This window comes from Olea europaea, unplaced genomic scaffold (genome assembly GCF_002742605.1).
Source record: "Olea europaea var. sylvestris unplaced genomic scaffold, O_europaea_v1 scaffold1257, whole genome shotgun sequence".
Lineage (NCBI taxonomy): Eukaryota > Viridiplantae > Streptophyta > Magnoliopsida > Lamiales > Oleaceae > Olea > Olea europaea.
This window is the reverse complement of record NW_019230013.1, coordinates 92,758-113,230: the sequence shown is the minus strand read 5'-3', so window position 1 is coordinate 113,230 and position 20,473 is coordinate 92,758. Positions and strand designations below refer to the sequence as shown.

The following is a 20,473-nucleotide window of genomic DNA, read 5'->3' as shown; positions in this document are numbered from 1 at the left end:
AAAAAAGGGGGGGGTTTTTTCCCAAAAAAAATTACCCAAAAAAAAAAAAAAAAAGGAAGTCGTATTCATTTTCATATTTCTTAAGAGAAATAAGGATTTTAGACCGTGACATGTTCATGTGCTTATATAACTAGGTATAGGTGAAAATATAGATATTAATGTAAACAAATCATGAAAATTACAGTGTTACAGGAAAAGAATCAAGATTTTTTTAACAAATTCAAAATTTTTGGAATTTTGAAATAGAGATTCACTTTGATTTCTCAAATATGCAATATTCATATTGATGATTATTAATCACGAAATTTTTCTTTCGATTCAATCCACCGCAAGTGTACGATTCATAACAAGTAATACAGTGAAAAATTGAGTCCAAATGTCGTCTCACAAATATTGATTTAGTTCAATGTTATTTATCCAGACATTAATCGAAACTAAATTATCACAAGTAATTTTATAATCTAATTACTCCCTAACCTAAGCTAATTATGCAATTTATTATGCATGCAATGAACAAAATGCAAATTGATTTTTAAATGAACTAAAATGCTATTAAATGTTGAGAACTCAATTTAATGTATTTAATGATTGTATAACGCACTAGGATCACAAATTCCAAGTAATGTTCAATTTAACCCTAATTTCACAAATTGACAATACGATAAAATTTCGAAGAATCAATGCTCCTAAATATATCCAACACTCTCTCTCGACCAACTTTGAACCTAATCTCATATACCACCAGCCTATATCTCTATGACGGATGCAAATATACAAGAATGCATGTGATTTTGTGAGCACTTAGATATTCACGTAGGGCATAGCGATATATCTCTATTCCCTATCGGACCCTATGATAATTTATACCATGTTGAGCCTATTTTCCTTCTTTCGAATACAAGAAACAAGTCATCCAAACTCACACAATTATGGGCCCTTAATTTTGGAAGAAATTAAATGCATATAAACCATTCAAAATAATCAAACGTGGTTTAATGTCAAAAATATGAAACAAAGAATTAAGAATCATATTATGATTACACCCAAAGAATAATGTGGTATAGTATAGCATCGGGGTGTCGATTCCACACGGAGATGGAAAGTTTCACAAAGGATCAAACAAACTAGGATTTTTATGATTTTATGTGAGGATGATTTATCAATTGGAATAAAGGATTAATATCCATGTATGAAATAGTGAAGCGCCGAAATTTTTTCGATTAGATAGGTTCAATCAATATCAATTTTGATTGAGAATACTCAATTAAAAGTTTTCATCCCAACACTTTAATTGGAAAATAAAACATTCAAGCCCTTATTTAATTTATTTAGTAATTCCAAATCTAGGTTTCTTTCACAATATAATTCCACAATGATTTGTTGAAATTAGATCCCAAAGCAATTATATATATCAAGCATATAATGGTAAAGAATCAAACCAATAAATTGTTTGAAATTGAAAATCAATCAACATTTCGATTGTTCAATGAAGAAAATATGATTGAACTCATAAAAATCTAATGTGAATTAACCCAATTCCAAAATATATCCAATAACATAAGAAATCCAGATTTAAAATTGTTCAATAATGAAAAACACCTTACATGCAATAAAAGACATAGAAATTCCCAAATCTCACCGTGTTCATTCGTGGCTTCACCGATTAATTTAGTTTGCCATAGAGTTCTGTGCCCAAGATGAGAGAAAGGAGATAGGAGATGGGGGCGTGTTCTGGTCAAATTAGGGTTTAAAATCGAGTGCCAAATTGTTTTCAAAAAAGGTTGAATGGAATAAGGAAACTTGAAGATTCGGCAAAAACTTGTTCCGTGCGATTGTTTTCAATATTTTGGTCATAACTTTCTGCCTAATGTCGGATTAAGACAATTCAAAGTGTGTTGGAAATCTAACACAAATGAATACAATTTTACTAGAAATAACTCTTTCCAAATTCAAACGTTTAGTAGGTCCAAAGTGGATCTCAATCTCCAGCTTAAAATCTGGAAATTCTAATGCTTTTGGCTTCTAATTGCACCCAATGGACTCCTAGCTTTCTCGAATCATCATTCCATCACCCGTCTCATCTTTAGATTATTTGTAACTCAGTCCCTGAGCTTTTACTTTCTTTCACTTTAGCCCGTGTTTGATTCCCATTACGTAGGAAAATTAATGAGGGGAATAGTGCTTTTTTGAAAAATGAATGGTTGAAAAAGAATGAAAAGTTTTCGATTTACGTATAATATTATTTTATGGAAGATTGTGTGGCTGAAAATAGGAGAGAAAAAAATGAAATGTAATAGAATTTAATGTAATGGAGATCAAACAGGGGCTTAGTCTTTTTCGTTCTTTTCTTCTAAATTTCACCGTATTCATCCATTTGCAACTTAAATCAAAATATAAGGGTACTTAGTGCGTATAGACGTCAATATATCATGCAAATACAAGTATAAATGTATAAAACATGACAAATTGTGCTATTATTACATTACAAAGTTCATCAATCTCATAGTACATAGATTTCTAGTCTAACATGGAGAAAGTAACAAAATACATGATATTTGGAAGAAATAACATCAGCGGATCAATAATCGAATGAAATACAGTTGATCTTCATGAAATCCTTCATTATTGTGGCTCCAAATTTTCTCTAAGATGTGTTTTCTCACTTCCCAATGCGTACTCCCTTTATTTTCATGGCTTCAGAGTTTATATGTCACGTCCCGTATTGGTTTCACAAGAATTTTAACGAAAATAGAAAATTGCAGATTCGCCCCCAGAAAATCAACTATGCGACCGCATAGTGAAATCAAATTCAACCTTAGAAGTCTCTGCCATAGTGGATGCGGTCGCATGGATTTCTCTACTATGCAACCGCATAGTAGAGTGATCTTTCACTTTTGGCCCTTTTTGTCCCCAAAATTTGTTCTCTTCTATTTTGACCTCGTTTCTTGATTCTTCTCATTCCATCGACCAATAATAGCCTCCAATTGGTACTCAGCTCAACCAATTCCTCGATTCCTCCTCCGGGTCATCTTTTGAGTATTTGCACTTTGGTTTCTAAACTTTTGTTTTCCTTCATTTTGATAATTTTTCAAGTCTTTTCTCTTGATTTCCATAAAATCCATCAATATAACCTACAAAATAAGATTTAATAGAATTAAGCCACATTCCAACTATATTTATCATGAATTAGTCATGTTTTGTGGCTTGAATAAGTGAATAAAAACACATTTATCAAACTCCCCAAATTTGAACTATTGTTTGTCCTCAAACAAGATAGTGACTTAACTTTACACAAAACATGACTTGACAGCCTGTCGTGTCTCAGGATTGGAATTCAGAAATCAACACAGGAAATAGTTTCAATAGTGCAATAATAAAATCAACCCTTATCTGTTAAACGCATACTCAACGTGTGTGTGTTCTCATGCCAACATATTAAGCTCATGATGGATTAATCTTGACCCAAAGTTGTCTAATATATCCTTACCTCGCTCGAGAGATACATACCCCCCAAACCTAGTCTTTTCTCTCAATTATCCCGGGGTGTGTTTCAAAGTTAAGTATTTAAGCATTTACAGTCCTTACCCTCTATTAGCTTGGATAGATCTCACTATCACAGGTTCACATGTCAACAAGTAAAGGCTCTCCTAGTTTTGATTGCTTCAACCTTTAAGATTAAACTAAGCTACTTGTCTCACCTCAAATGTGTAGTTTTATGAACCAAATGTCTAAAGGCTTCTTTCATACTATAGTGTCTTTTATTTATTTATTATTATTGTTTTATTTTTTAGGCCATCTTCTCATTTGCTTTCTATATAACCCTTGTAGCAAGTTTTAGGCCCATGACTCCCAAACCACTGGCCTTAGGGCACCATGTTTTAAACTCTTACATGCTTATTCACACAAGTTATAAAGGCTCGATCAGATGACTTTTATTAACTTCTTCCCCTTTTGCTTTCTATATAACCCCTTTAGCGAGTTTTGAACCGGTAACTCCCAAACCAGTTGGCTAAAGGGCACTAGGGATAAGTGTGTTTTTACACACTTATTTAACTCACAAACATGACTTAATTATGGGTAAAGTGTTGGAATTGTGGCTTAAATTCATTTAATTCTTGTATCATATGTTATATTGATGGATATGGTGGAATTCACGAGAAAAGGGTGCAAAAAAGACCAAAACGAAGGAAAGTGAAAGTTCAGGGACCAAAGTGAAAACACTCAAAAGTTGAACTAAAAGGCTAATCGAGTAATTGAATGAGCGATGTATCAATTGGAAATCATTGCGAGATGATGGAACAAGATGGATGAAGAAAGGAGGCCAATAAACAAGAAGACTGAGTTTGGAGACTAAAACGACACAACATGGAAATTTCGTTAACCATGCGGTCACATGGTGTTATTACCATGCTACTGCAATTACCCCAACAAGGAATTCTAGCCCCATTTTTGGTTTAACCATGCGGTCGTATGGTGTAAAAATGTGACCCGTTTCAGCAGTTTTCTATTTACGCTAAAACTCTTTCGGAACTCGATCTTGACACGATATAAAAGCCTAGACTTGTCAGAATTAGGATCAGAACGCATTAGAAGAGAACATAGCACATCTTGGAGATGAATTTGAGGGATATTAACAAAGGATTTCAAGAAAATTATCAAGATTTCACGTGTATCTGTAATCTGGTGATGTTTTATCTTCAAGAATTCATGTATTCTTTTATGTTCTCTGTGTTAGGCTAGATTTTCTTGAACTAGGAGGTCGGTGAACTATGTAATGTGATCTTCGGATTTTACTTTTTGCAATGTGACAATTAAACGCATATTTGATTATTTGAATGGTTTATATGCATTAATTAATTTCATAATTAAGAGAACGTAATTATGTGATGCGTAGTGATTTATTTCTTGCATTCGAAGGAAGAAAAATAGATTTGACAAGGTATAAATCATCGTAGGGTCCGATAAGGGATAGAAATATACCTCTATGCTTTGCTTGAATCGTTAATTGCTCATAAAACTACATGCATTCTTATGTATATACATCCATCATAGAGATATAGGCTGGTGGTATATAAGAATATGTTCGATATTGCTCGAGAGAGTGTGTTGGATAGATTTAGGAGCATTGATTCTTCAATAATCCAACCGTGTTGTCAGATTGTGAAATTAGAGTTTTTAAACGACCATTACATAGGAATTCGTGATCTAGTGCATTTAATTTTTCTTGAATAAAGTCAACTTGCTTTACAATCGTCACATTGCATTTAAATTCATTTAAATACATTGTTTTGCATTTTCAATTCATTCAACAATCATTCTAGTCAAATTAGGGCTTGCTAAATTAGGGTCTTCTTAGGTTAAAACTTCAAATTTGATAAATTCGTTTCAGTTAAGGCTATGGTAGATAAAGTCAAACTATTTGATCTCTGTGGGACGATATTCGAAACTTAATATTCTACTTTATTACTTGTGAACGAAATATACATTTGCGTTGAATTAAATCGAAAGAAAATATTTTCTGATTTCGCACTTATTTAACTCACAAACATGACTTAATTATGGGTAAAGTGTTGAAATTGTGGCTTAAATTCATTTAATTCTTGTATCGTATGTTATATTGATGGGCATGGTGGAATTCATGAGAAAATGGATGGAAAAAGATCAAAACGAAACAAAGTGAAAGTTTAGGGACCAAAGTGCAAATATCCAAAAGTTGAAGTAAAAGGCTAATCAAGTAATTGGATGAACTAAGTATCAATTGGAAATCATTGTGAGATGATGGAACAAGATGAATGAAGAAAGGAGGCCAATAAACAAGAAGATTGAGTTTGGGAACTAAAACGGCACAACATGAAAATTTCGTTAACCATGCGGTCATGCGACTTCACGAACCCCAATAGGGAATTCCAGCAATATTTTTGGTTCAACCATGCGGCCGCATGGTTATCACATGGTGTAAAAATGTGACACATTTCAACAGTTTCGTGTTTACACATTTCAGATAGATGAGGTCTTACAGCTAAGCTCAACGATAGTGAGAAGTGAGGAATAAACATCTCGCGAAGCCAGGGATGAACATCTGGCAAAGTGGAGAATAAACATCCTGCTAATTTCAAACTATCGAAGTCTTATAAGCGGCCTTGGATAGATGATGTCTTACAACTAGACTCGATGATAGTGAGAAGCGAGGAATAAGCATCTCGCGAAGCCAGGGATAAACATCTGGCAAAGGGTGTGCATTGAGGTGAATTTGGGGCATAAGTTGCCCGACAGGGTTTGGATTGAGCGCGCTAGTAACCGTGGCTTCTGGCAGACAGTTATCTATGAGAAGCGGCCAATTTTTTGCTTCTCTTGTAAACACTTGGGTCATTCTTATGATCAGTGTACTACGGTTCCTCCTCCTCCTGCAGTTGTTGCGCACCCCCCTGTTCGGCCCCCTATTACTAGGACTGATAAGGATAAGGGCAAGGTGACGTTTGTGGAGCCAAAGAAGCAGTGGGTTCCAGTTTCAGCAGTGCCTTCTGTGCTTCCCACTACTACTACCGTAGTTGTGACTGAGTCAGAATCTGCATCGGCAGTTCCTACCTCTACTCGTATCACAGTTGATCCAGAGGTACCTCCGTATATTCATTCAGTTGCTGAGCCTACTCCAAATGCTCCTATCGAGGTACCCACTTCTCCTATTATTACTTCCATAGCTCCTATTCCCACAGCTACTGCTGATGTACCCCCTGAGCCGACACATATGAGTTCTCCACCATTAAAGACACACACAGATGGTACTCAGTCAGCGCAGGGATCAGGTACCGGGACAGTTCCTCAAACCACTCTTGCACAGGGGTTGTTGGCTGAGATCAGCTCAGAGCGACATGGTGTCAAGCATATGTTGATTGATCACTTTAAGAAGGACCATGGAATGAAAGTTTTTTGAGTATTTGCACTTTGGTTTCTAAACTTTTGTTTTCCTTCATTTTGATAATTTTTCAAGTCTTTTCTCTTGATTTCCATAAAATCCATCAATATAACCTACAAAATAAGATTTAATAGAATTAAGCCACATTCCAACTATATTTATCATGAATTAGTCATGTTTTGTGGCTTGAATAAGTGAATAAAAACACATTTATCAAACTCCCCAAACTTGAACTATTGTTTGTCCTCAAACAAGATAGTGACTTAACTTTACACAAAACATGACTTGACAGCCTGTCGTGTCTCAGGATTGAAATTCAGAAATCAACACAGGAAATAGTTTCAATAGTGCAATAATAAAATCAACCCTTATCTGTTAAACGCATACTCAACGTGTGTGTGTTCTCATGCCAACATATTAAGCTCATGATGGATTAATCTTGACCCAAAGTTGTCTAATATATCCTTACCTCGCTCGAGAGATACATACCCCCCAAACCTAGTCTTTTCTCTCAATTATCCCGGGGTGTGTTTCAAAGTTAAGTATTTAAGCATTTACAGTCCTTACCCTCTATTAGCTTGGATAGATCTCACTATCACAGGTTCACATGTCAACAAGTAAAGGCTCTCCTAGTTTTGATTGCTTCAACCTTTAAGATTAAACTAAGCTACTTGTCTCACCTCAAATGTGTAGTTTTATGAACCAAATGTCTAAAGGCTTCTTTCATACTATAGTGTCTTTTATTTATTTATTATTATTGTTTTATTTTTTAGGCCATCTTCTCATTTGCTTTCTATATAACCCTTGTAGCAAGTTTTAGGCCCATGACTCCCAAACCACTGGCCTTAGGGCACCATGTTTTAAACTCTTACATGCTTATTCACACAAGTTATAAAGGCTCGATCAGATGACTTTTATTAACTTCTTCCCCTTTTGCTTTCTATATAACCCCTTTAGCGAGTTTTGAACCGGTAACTCCCAAACCAGTTGGCTAAAGGGCACTAGGGATAAGTGTGTTTTTACACACTTATTTAACTCACAAACATGACTTAATTATGGGTAAAGTGTTGGAATTGTGGCTTAAATTCATTTAATTCTTGTATCATATGTTATATTGATGGATATGGTGGAATTCACGAGAAAAGGGTGCAAAAAAGACCAAAACGAAGGAAAGTGAAAGTTCAGGGACCAAAGTGAAAACACTCAAAAGTTGAACTAAAAGGCTAATCGAGTAATTGAATGAGCGATGTATCAATTGGAAATCATTGCGAGATGATGGAACAAGATGGATGAAGAAAGGAGGCCAATAAACAAGAAGACTGAGTTTGGAGACTAAAACGACACAACATGGAAATTTCGTTAACCATGCGGTCACATGGTGTTATTACCATGCTACTGCACTTACCCCAACAAGGAATTCTAGCCCCATTTTTGGTTTAACCATGCGGTCGTATGGTGTAAAAATGTCACCCGTTTCAGCAGTTTTCTATTTACGCTAAAACTCTTTCGGAACTCGATCTTGACGCGATATAAAAGCCTAGACTTGTCAGAATTAGGATCAGAACGCATTAGAAGAGAACAAAGCACATCTTGGAGATGAGTTTGAGGGATATTAACAAAGGATTTCAAGAAAATTATCAAGATTTCACGTGTATCTGTAATCCGGTGATGTTTTATCTTCAAGAATTCATGTATTCTTTTATGTTCTCTGTGTTAGGCTAGATTTTCTTGAACTAGGAGGTCGGTGAACTATGTAATGTGATCTTCGGATTTTACTTTTTGCAATGTGACAATTAAACGCATATTTGATTATTTGAATGGTTTATATGCATTAATTAATTTCATAATTAAGTGCACGTAATTATGTGATGCGTAGTGATTTATTTCTTGCATTCGAAGGAAGAAAAATAGATTTGACAAGGTATAAATCATCGTAGGGTCCAATAAGGGATAGAAATATACCTCTATGCTTTGCTTGAATCGTTAATTGCTCATAAAACTACATGCATTCTTATGTATATGCATCCATCATAGAGATATAGGCTAGTGGTAAATAAGAATATGTTCGATATTGCTCGAGAGAGTGTGTTGGATAGATTTAGGAGCATTGATTCTTCAATAATCCAACCGTGTTGTCAGATTGTGAAATTAGGGTTTTTAAACGACCATTACATAGGAATTCGTGATCCTAGTGCATTTAATTTTTCTTGAATAAAGTCAACTTGCATTACAATCGTCACATTGCATTTAAATTCATTTAAATACATCGTTTTGCATTTTCAATTCATTCAACAATCATTCTAGTCAAATTAGGGCTTGCTAAATTAGGGTCTTCTCAGGTTAAAACTTCAAATTTGATAAATTCGTTTCAGTTAAGGCTATGGTAGATAAAGTCAAACTATTTGATCTCTGTGGGACAATATTCGAAACTACTTTATTACTTGTGAACGAAATATATATTTGCGTTGAATTAAATCGAAAGAAAATATTTTCTGATTACGCACTCATGACTTAATTATGGGTAAAGTGTTGAAATTGTGGCTTAAATTCATTTAATTCTTGTATCGTATGTTATATTGATGGGCATGGTGGAATTCACGAGAAAATGGATGGAAAAAGATCAAAACGAAACAAAGTGAAAGTTCAAGGACCAAAGTGTAAATATCCAAAAGTTGAACTAAAAGGCTAATCGAGTAATTGGATGAACTAAGTATCAATTGGAAATCATTGTGAGATGATGGAACACGATGAATGAAGAAAGGAGGCCAATAAACAAGAAGATTGAGTTTGGGACCTAAAACGGCACAACATGAAAATTTCGTTAACCATGCGGTCATGCGACTTCACGAACCCCAATAGGGAATTCCAGCAATATTTTTGGTTCAACCATGCGGCTGCATGGTTATCACATGGTGTAAAAATGTGACACATTTCAACAGTTTCTTGTTTACACTAATACTTTTTTGTAACTCGATCTTAACGCAATATAAAAGCCTAGTCTCGTCAGAATTAGGGTGAGAACGCATTAGAAAAGAATAAAACACATCTTGGAGAAGAATTTGAGAGAGATTAACGAAGGATTTCACGAAGATTATCAAGATTTTACATGTATCTATAATCCGGTGATGTTTTATCTTCAAGAATTCATGTATTCTTTTATATTCTTCAAGTTAGGCTAGATTTTCTTGTACTAGGAGATCGATGAACTATGTAATGCAATCTTTGGATTTTACTTTTTGCAATGTGACAATTAAACGCGTATTTGATTATTTGAATGGTTTATATGCATTAATTTATTCCATAATTAAGTGCTCGTAATTATGTGATACGTAGTGATTTATTTCTTACATTCGAGAGAAGGGAAATAGATTTGATAATGTATAAATCATCGTAGGGTTCGATAGGGGATATAAATATACCTCTATGCTTTGCGTGAATCGTTAATTGCTCATAAAATTACATGCATTATTATGTATATGCATCCGTCATAGAGATATAGTTGGTGGTATATAAAAATAGGTTCTGTTGACCTCAAAAAATGCGCCAACAGAATCCCGACCTCATCCCCTCCAAACCTGCGCACGAAATACCCCGTTAGGATGCAAAGGTCGCCGGTCGAAAAAAAATGTCCGGCGACCATTTGCACTCCAACGGTCAAGTTAACGGCCGGACGAAAAGAAAATAAAGAATTTCGAGACAGGAGTGGGCGTTTGGTTTGGGTTTTAGAACGTACCTTATGTTGTGAAGTAAACCCATATATATAAAAATGGAGGTGGGCCAAACGAGTCAAAGAAATGGGCTAAGTCCAATTAGGCCCATTATGAAATATGTATAACAACATCCCCTAAGTCTGAGTCGTATTATTTATATGCGGGTCGGACATGAAATATGAACTTTAAAATAGGTGATGCCCAGTAGACCATTGTGGGACCCCCCTCCGTCACGCGTATGCTACGTAATTTTTGGGTATAACAATAGTCCTCCAAGTTTGAGTCGTATTATTTATATGTGGGTTGGACTTCGAAATATAAGCTGTCATGCGGACGAAGTCTTACAGATTGCTTAAAAAAATATAAGTAGCTCCAACAAACAAGAACTTACGAACTGCTTCGAAAATTTGTGTCAAAATAAGTGAGGACTTATGGATTGCCTCGAAAGATAGATACTGTAAATATTTTGTCGAAATTTCAACAGCATCTCTCCTATAATATGGACTAAACCAACCTGTAATACAATACAATATATCCACAGCTTATATACCAAATAAATTTGGGGTCCAGTTGCCTCTTCAAATGTTCATAACTATATAGTAAATAATGACATCGCATTTCTCCATGATATGTGCAGAGGGACTGTCATGTATTACAGTAAATCATATGCGTACAGCTCAGTGTATCAGTAGTGCTATAGTGAAGCAAGTAACATGATGCCGACAATAAAATGAAAATGATGATAACATGGCATACGTATTGGCTGTAATGAAAATAATGTATGACATACTAGCAGTGATATGACATTCGTGCTTGGAAGTAGTGATATGATGTGTACGCTAGCAATAATATACAGTGATGCTAAGATGCTAGAATTACAATATAGTCCACCCAAGTCTGAGCCGTACTATTTATATGCGGGTCAGACTTTGAAATATACTGAATATATAAGCCGCTATAATAAGCTAATGTAGAGAAGATGCTCTGAATGCAGACGCGATGCCGTGAGAGAGGCAAGCATGTTGGATGAGGTGATGCCAAGGTGAGGCGAGCCTTGGAAGAGGCGATGCTATGGAGAGGCGAGTCTTGGAAGAAGGCAATGCCATAGAGAAGTGAGCCTTGAAAGAGGCGATATCTTGGAAAGGCGAGCCTTGGAAGAAGGCAATGCCATGGAGAAGCGAGCCTTGGAAGAGGCGATGCCATGGAGAGACGAGACTACTTTACGAGGCGAAGCTGTGAAAGAGAGGCGAGCCTATTGGATGAGGCGATGCAGTGAGAAAAGTGAGCCTGCTGGATGAGGCAGTGTCGTGAGAAAAAGCGAGCCTGCTGAATGAGGCGACGCAATATAAAGAGGCAAGCCTGTTGGATGAGGTGATGCCGTCAGAGAGGCGAGCCTTGGAAGAGGCGAACCTATTGGATGAGGCAATGCCATGAATAGAGGCGAACTTGTTAGACTCGAGTGGAAGTTGTGATAAGGCCTCAAAGAGAAGAGGTTTATGGGCTTGCCATAGAATAAATTAACTTAGTAATTTGCAGAACATGAACTCGTCATATGATAATAACTTGGAGAGGCTATGGGCTTGCCATAGACAAACTAACTTAATCAATTTGCAGTATATGAACTCATCATATAAATAATATCCGATGAGAACTATGGGCTCGCCATAAACTAATTGACTTAAGTAATTTGTAGTCTATGAACTCATTATATAGATAATAATCTAAGAACTATGGGCTCGCCATAGACAAATTGGCCAAAGTAATTTGCTGTATATGAACTCATCATATAAATAATAACTTGGAGAGGCTATGGGCTTGTCGTAGACAAATTACTTAACCAATTTGCAGTATATAAACTTATCATATAAATAATATCCGAGGAGAACTATAGGCTTGTCATAGACAAATTAACTTAATCAATTTACAGTATATGAGCTTATCATATAAATAATAATCTGAGGAGAACTATGGGCTCATCATAGACAAATTGGCCTAAGTAATTTGCAGTATATGAACTCATCATATAAATAATAACTTGGAGAGGCTATGGACTCGCCATAGACAAATTACTTAACCAATTTGCAGTATATGAGCTTATCATATAAATAATAATTTGATGAGAACTATGGGCTCGCCGTAGACAAATTGGCCTAAGTAATTTGTAGCATATGAACTCATCGTATAAATAATAACTCGGAGAGGCTATGGGCTCATCATAAACAAATTACTTAACCAATTTGCAGTATATGAACTCATCATATTAATAATAACTGAGGAGAACTATGGGCTTGTCATAGACAAATCAACTCTCAAATTATCAGAGTCTTATAAGCGGCCTCGGAATGATGAGGTCTTATGCTAGGCTCGACAATAGTGAGATGCGAGGAATATACATCTCGCGATATTAGGGACAAACATCTGGCGAAGCGAGGAATGGAGATACCGCAAATAACTTTCAAACTATTGGAGTCTTATAAGCGACCTCGGACAAATGAGGTCTTACAATTAAGCTCAATGATAGTTCAAGGCAAGGAATAATCAACTCGCGAAGCCAGGGATAAACATCTGGCAAAGCAGGGAATAAATATCTGGAAAATCTCAAACTATCGGAGTCTTATAGGCAGCCTCAGATAGATGAGGTCTTACAGCTAAGCTCAACGATAGTGAGAAGTGAGGAATAAACATCTCGCGAAGCCAGGGATGAACATCTGGCAAAGTGGAGAATAAACATCCTACTAATTTCAAACTGTCGAAGTCTTATAAGCGACCTTGGATAGATGATGTCTTACAACTAGGCTCGATGATAGTGAGAAGCGAGGAATAAGCATCTCGCGAAGCCAGGGATAAACATCTGGCAAAGCGGGGAATGGAGATCCCGCAAATAACTTTCAAACTATCGGAGTCTTATAAGGGGCCTCAGATAAATAAGGTCTTACAACTAAGCTCGATGATAGTGAGAAGTGAGGAATAATCATCTTGAGAAGCCAGGGATAAACATTTTGCAAAGCGGAGAATAGACATCCTGCTAATCTCAAACTATCGGAGTCTTATAAGTAGTCTCAGATAGATGAGGTCTTACAGCTAGGCTCGACGATAGTGAGAAGCGAGGAATAAGCATCTCGTGAAGCCAGGGATAAACATCTGGCAAAGTGGAGAATAGACATCCCGCTAATCTCAAACTATCGGAGTCTTATAAACAGCCTCAGATAGATAAGGTCTTACAGCCATGTTTGACGATAGTGAGAAGTGAGGAATAAACATCTCACGAAACCAGTGATAAATATCTCGCAAAGCCGGGAATAAACATCCTGCTAATCTCAGACTATCGGAGTCTTATAAGCGGTCTCGGATAGATGAGGTCTTACAGTTAAGCTCAACTATAGTGAGAAATAAACATCTCTTAAAGTCAGGGATGAACATCTGGCAATGCGGGGAATAAACATCGCGTTAATTTCAAACTATCGAAGTCTTATAATCGGCTTCGGATAGATGAGGTCTTATAGCTAGGTTCGATGATAGTAAGAAGTAAGGAATAAGCATCTCGCGAAGCTAGGGATAAACATCAGGCAAAGCGAGGAATAGACATCCCGCTAATCTCAAACTATCGGAGTCTTGTAAGAGGCTTCAGATAAATGAGGTCTTACAACTAGGCTCGACGATAGTGAGAAGCGAGGAATAAGCATCTCGTGAAGCTAGGGATAAACATCGTGCAAAGCGGAGAATAGACATCCGCTAATCTCAAACTATTAGAGTCTTAAAAGCAGCCTTGGATAGATGAGGTCTTACAGCTAGGCTTGACGATAGTGAGAAGCAAAGAATAAGCATCTCATGAAGCCAAGGATAAACATCTAGCAAAGCGGAGAATAGACATCCCGCTAATCTCAAACTATCGGAGTCTTATAAGTGGCCTCAGATAGATAAGGTCTTACAGCTAGGCTTGACGATAGTAAGAAACGAGGATTAAACATCTCGCGAAGTTAGGGATAAACATCTAGCAAAGCTGGGAGTAAACGTCCTGCTAATGTCAGACTATCGGAGTCTTATAAGTGGTCTCGGATAGATGAGGTCTTACAGCTAAACTCGACGATAGTGAGAAGTGAGAAATAAACATCTCGTAAAGTCAGGGATGAACATCTAGCAAAGTGGGAAATAAACATCGCGTTAATTTCAAACTATTGGAGTCTTATAATCGGCCTCGGATAGATGAGGTCTTACAGCTAGGCTCGACAATAGTAAGAAGCGAGGAATAAGCATCTCGCGAAACCATGGATAAACATCTGAAAAAGTGGGGAATAGACATCCTGCTAATCTCAAACTATCGGAGTCTTATAAGTAACCTCGAATAAATGAGGTCTTACAGCTAGGCTCGACGATAGTGAGAAGCAAGGAATAAGCATTTCGTGAAGCCAGGGATAAACATCTGGCAAAGTGGGAAATAGACATCCCACTAATCTTAAACTATCTGAGTCTTATAAGCGGCCTCAGTTAGATGAGGTCTAACAACTAGGCTTGACGATAGTGAGAAGTGAGGAATAGGCATCTCGCGAAGCCAGGGATAAACATCTCGCAAAGCGGGAAATAGACATCCCGCTAATAACAAACTATCGGAGTCTTATAAGTAGATTCGATAAATGAGGTTTTATAGCTAGGCTCGAAGATAGTGAGAAGAGAGGAATAAGCATCTCACGAAGCCAAGGATAAACATCTGGCAAAGCGAAGAATAAACATCCCGCTAATCTCAAACTATCAAAGTCTTATAAGTGGCCTCAGTTAAATGAGGTCTTACAGCTAGGCTCGACGATAGTGAGAAGCGAGGAATAAGCATCTCGCGAAGCCAGGGATAAATATTTGGCAAAGCGGAGAATAGACATCCCGCTAATCTCAAACTATCGGAGCCTTATAAGTGGCCTCAGATAGATGTGGTCTTATAGCTAGGCTCAACAATGGTGAGAAGCGCAGAATAAGCATCTCGCGAAGCCAGGTATAAACGTCTGGCAAAGAAGGAAATAAACATCTTGCTAATCTCAAACTATCGTAGTCTTATAATCGGCCTTGGATCGATGAGGTCTTACAGCTAGGTTCGATGATAGTGAGAAGTGCGGAATAAGCATCTCACGAAGTCAGGGATAAATATCTGGCAAAGCTGGGAATATACATCCCGTTAATCTCAAACTATTGGAGTCTTATAAATGGCCTCGGATAAATGAGGTCTTACAGCTAGGCTCGACGATAGTGAGAAGTGAGGAATAAGCATCTCGCGAAGCCAGGGATAAACATCTAGCAAAGCGGTGAATAGACATCCCGCTAATCTCAAACTATCGGAGTCTTATAAACGGCCTCAGATAGACGAGGTCTTATTGTTAGGCTCGACGATAGTGAGAAGCGCAAAATAAGCTTCTTGCGAAGCCAGGGATAAACATTTGGCAAAGCGGGGAATAAACATCCTGCTAATCTCAAATTATTGAAGTCTTATAAGCGACCTCGAATAGATTATGTCTTACAGCTAGGCTCGATGATAGTGAGAAATGAGGAATAAACATCTCGCGAAGTCAGGGATAAAAATTTGGCAAAGCGGAGAATAAACATCCTACTAATCTCAAACTATCGGAGTCTTATAAGCGGCCTCGGATAGATGAGGTCTTATGGCTAGGCTCGACGATAATGAGAAGCGAGGAATAAGCATTTCACGAAGCCAGGGATAAACATCCCGCTAATCTCAAACTATCGGAGCCTTATGCTTAGCCTCAGATAAATGAGGTCTTACAACTAAGCTTAACGATAGTGAAATGCAAGGAATAAGCATCTCGCGAAACCAAAGATAAACATCTGGCAAAGCAGAGAATAAACATTCCGCTAATCTCAAACTATCGGGTCTTATAAGCGGCCTCGGATGGATAAAGTGAGAGGCGAAGAATATACATCTCGTGAAGCCAGAGATAAACATTTGGCGAAACGGGGAATGGAGATCCCACGAATAACTCTCAAACTATCGAAGTCTTATAAATGGCCTAGGACAAATGAGGTCTTATAGCTAAGCTCAACGATAGTTCAAGAGATAAGGAATAATCTCGCCGAGTCAGGATTGGCTCCTTTTTCAAGGGCAAACACGTCTGGGCAATTTGCCTCTTCCTTTATTCAAGGAACGAGGACTTCAAGAATATTGTCCCTTTCTTTATTCAAGGAACGAGATCTCCAAAAATATACCTCTTCCTTTATTCAAGGAACGAAGTCTCCAAAATGATGCTTTGATGATAAGATATTCACGAGCTAAGGCTCGCCTTCTATAAATAAGAAAACCAGTTCATGAGCTAGGGCTCATCTTGAGCAATTTCGATGATGAATGAAGCCTTCAAAGATGCAAGATCTTATTATTTGCCTCGAATAATAGACATGATAGTCAAAAGTGCCTTTGGATGAGAGCGATCAAGACAACAAATTTTTACCAAATACATTGTGCGTGCCAACGGCAATTTCTAAGATATATGGGGCAAAGATTACTCATTTCCAGCAATTAAAATAAGCTCCATCATCATCCCCTTGAAATTTTGCATCCTTAAACTCCTTAGACAAGAATAAAAATGTGCAAAATATGGGTGTCCACATAGAGAGCACCAATAGATATTCACTAAATGCCAAACCATCTTTACAAGTTTATGAGAATAAAGAAAAAAGCCATCAAATACCAGTGACCATTTTAATTATTTTCTTCCATTTTGAATTTAGAACACTTATTGGGTAGTTTACATTTGGAGATAAAAAAAAACTAGAACATTTATATCCCTTTTGCAAAAAAATGTTGACGATAAGCTGGGTTGCCCTTCTACTTGAAATATAGCATTGACAAATAGGCCTATTTTCAAACAAAATCTACAAGGCCAAGTATCATTTTGCAAGAGCCCAAGAAAAAGATGGCACTAGGAATTTTAAGTATAAAATGGGCTCTTGTATTGGATAAAATTGGGGTCCAGAGGTCCAATGAAAAAAAATCCTGGGCCCAATAATTTTTGATTTACCAAGAAGCCATGGGGTATTTAGAAAATAAATACCAAAGCCCAATTCTAAACTACCTGAAAGCTTAATTGGAAGTCCAAATTGGTCAATTTTTTTATTGACAATTAGCTTTTGACCACAACATAAAGCAAGTAAAAATACCTACACTAGCTTACTTTAATTGCCTGCAAGAAAGAGTTACCAGGAGGAGCTTGTCACTGTCAAATTAAATGCTGAATCAATGGACCAAAGCTTTCATGGACCGTCAGTCACTACTGTGCTGCCGGATGTTATCTCTTGTGCCAGTGGTTGCCCAAATGGCCTTTGTTGGAGACTAAGAAATCTCATTTCCTTAGATTTATGCTTAAAATGCTACGAAATGTTTCCAATTTGATAGACACGAAAGGCTGTCTTCTCTCTCTGCATTCTCATGGTTGATTCTTCAATTTGATGTTGGAAATTTTTTTTCAAGATCTTCTTTCAATTTTTCCACAAATAGATTCTTGTGTAGCCCCTTTATTTTTGGCTAGTTACTCTTCTTTTTGGTAGTAAAACTATTTAGTTTGAGGCTTGGTTGTGCATGTGAAGAAAAATCAGTAGATTTTTTATTTTTTTTTTAGAGTATATAGCATTTACCAGCCATTGTTTGAAAGGAATTAAGATGAAGATGATGGATGTTATGAACGACGTCAATGTTGAACAAATTAGCTTTACTGGGGTTGAAGTTCGACTCTTTTTTTTTTCCTTCACCTTTCATTGATGTTTTCTTCTTCCATTGACCGAAAATAGCCATTTCTCATGGCAGAGTTTTCAACCCAAGTTTCTTCAACCCATTTCCAGTTACTGCCTTTTATTCTTCTTTTCTCTGGTTGTTGTATCGCTATCTTTGCCTCTTTTTGAGTAGAAAAATTGACCGAAATAACGGAATTTTTCGGTGGCCTTTTTGTACATGGCATAACATGGTTAGTACTATTTCCCACAGACGGTACCAATCTGTTAACCTCAAAAAATGCACCAACAGAATCCTGACCTCGTTCCCTCCAAATCTGCACACGAAACACCCCGTTAGGCTGCAAAGGTCGCCAATCGAGAAAAATGTCCGACGACCGTTTGCACTCCGACGGTCAAGCTAACGGCCGGGCGAATAGAAAATAAAGAGTGCTGAGACTGGAAAGGGGGTTTGGTTCAAATTTTAGAATGTACCTTATGATGTGAGTGAACCCACATATATAGAAATGCAGGTGGGCCAGACGGGTTAAAGAAATGGGCTAAGTCCAATGAGGCCCAATATGAAATATGTATAACAATAGTCCCCCAAGTCTGAGTCGTATTATTTATATACGGGTCGGACTTGAAATATGAACTTTAAAACAGGTGATGCCCCATCGGCCATTGTGGGACCCCCTCCGTCATGCCTATGCCACGTAATTTTTTGATATAACACGTTCGATATTGCTCAAGAGAGTGTGTTGGATAGATTTAGGAGCATTGATTCTTCAATAATTAAGGACAAATACAAAGTAAAAGCATGAAACAGGGTAATCGGACTCTCCTGATCAATATGGAGGTAGTAGTGGGAAGCTGGGACCTACTATGCCATCTCCTAATGGTGGAGGAGATCTCCCAGCTATCTCATCATCTCAGACTACTAGGCCAGCTCTGTCTGGATGGCTCTCATCACATTACTCTACTTCTTAACCTCTACCTCCAAGCTGCGTATATGATCCCACGTCTCATTAACCCTCAGCTGGATACCATCCACTTAGCCCACATACATACTCAGTCGACTATTCATGGTGTCAACATCTCTTTTTGCTGCCTGGGCATCTCTGTTAGCATCTAGTGTGAAGTTTTAGGTACTGTAAAGGTTATCTCGTACCCGCTGTAAGTCGGTGGTCGTGGCCCTAAACGCTTGCTAAAGCTCTGAATATCTCTGCTGGAGCTTGTCATGGTAGCGAATATCTGTCTTAACAGCTGTGTTTCCACGTCAGCCTGTAGTGATGGAGCTTGTGGCATCTCTATATCATCATGTGCTTGGCTGAGCTCGACTCCTTGTGCCTCTCTCTGGCTTTGTCTTGAACCTCCAATGTAGTAAGCTTTATCGATGGGCTGGGTTTATTAGGCTCCTCCCCTGATGGGATAGTGACACCCACATCCCTACATGTGCCGTTGATGAGGCTTGGGAAAATCAATAAGCTATGCCGATCTCTCCAAGCACCCAAATTTTGTATTTGATCATAGATATGTGTGGCGAGATCAATCTTTTCTCCCAAACCAAATGATATATGAACTCGATAGTTGGATTGGTGAATATTGTCTTGTGCATGGTAGGATCAATGTTGTGGCACATAAAAAGCCATAGGAAGGCTATGGACGGTGTGAGCTCGATCTGGTGCCATTTGGTGGTTTGGAGATGTCCCGCATTTTCACACCCCAGTAGAATCTCTGCCACTTCATTCCTATTAAAATTTCCTGGGATAGGGACCGCATTGTTCCAGGAGAGTTGATAATAGTCATGGATGACTTCCAGTGAAAACATTATCCACTTTCCCCTAACCCATGTTTGATATAAGTGTTTAGAGCCCGGTATGTCAATGTCGATGTTGAAGTATGCATAAAATTCTCTGACCACACCATCATAGATGGGGTGTGGTCGCTCTACATTTTCTCCCATCCAAAAATTTCGACCAATGTAGTCAATTTGAACCCTTGGAAGTCATCTGATTTGATCGGTCTTTTTGGGAGCAATGCCCATCGGCTTATGATGTTTTCATATCGAGTTGATATTTCTGGACTTAAAAACCTCTATACACCCCTTTCAGGCTCTTTGGTCTGGTATGCGTGGTGCTCGATGAAGAGC

At 37.6% G+C, this 20,473-nt stretch overlaps 1 protein-coding gene across 1 annotated transcript in view; it reads left to right on the top strand.

The window, feature by feature from the left end:
• LOC111374487 overlaps positions 1–20,473 on the top strand; it is a 35,610-nt gene that overhangs the window by 12,325 nt on the left and 2,812 nt on the right. Inside the window, exon 5 of the mRNA XM_022997153.1 lies at positions 6,186–6,910. Coding sequence (XP_022852921.1) covers positions 6,186–6,910 — 725 coding nt within the window. The remainder of the gene's footprint in view (positions 1–6,185; positions 6,911–20,473) is intronic.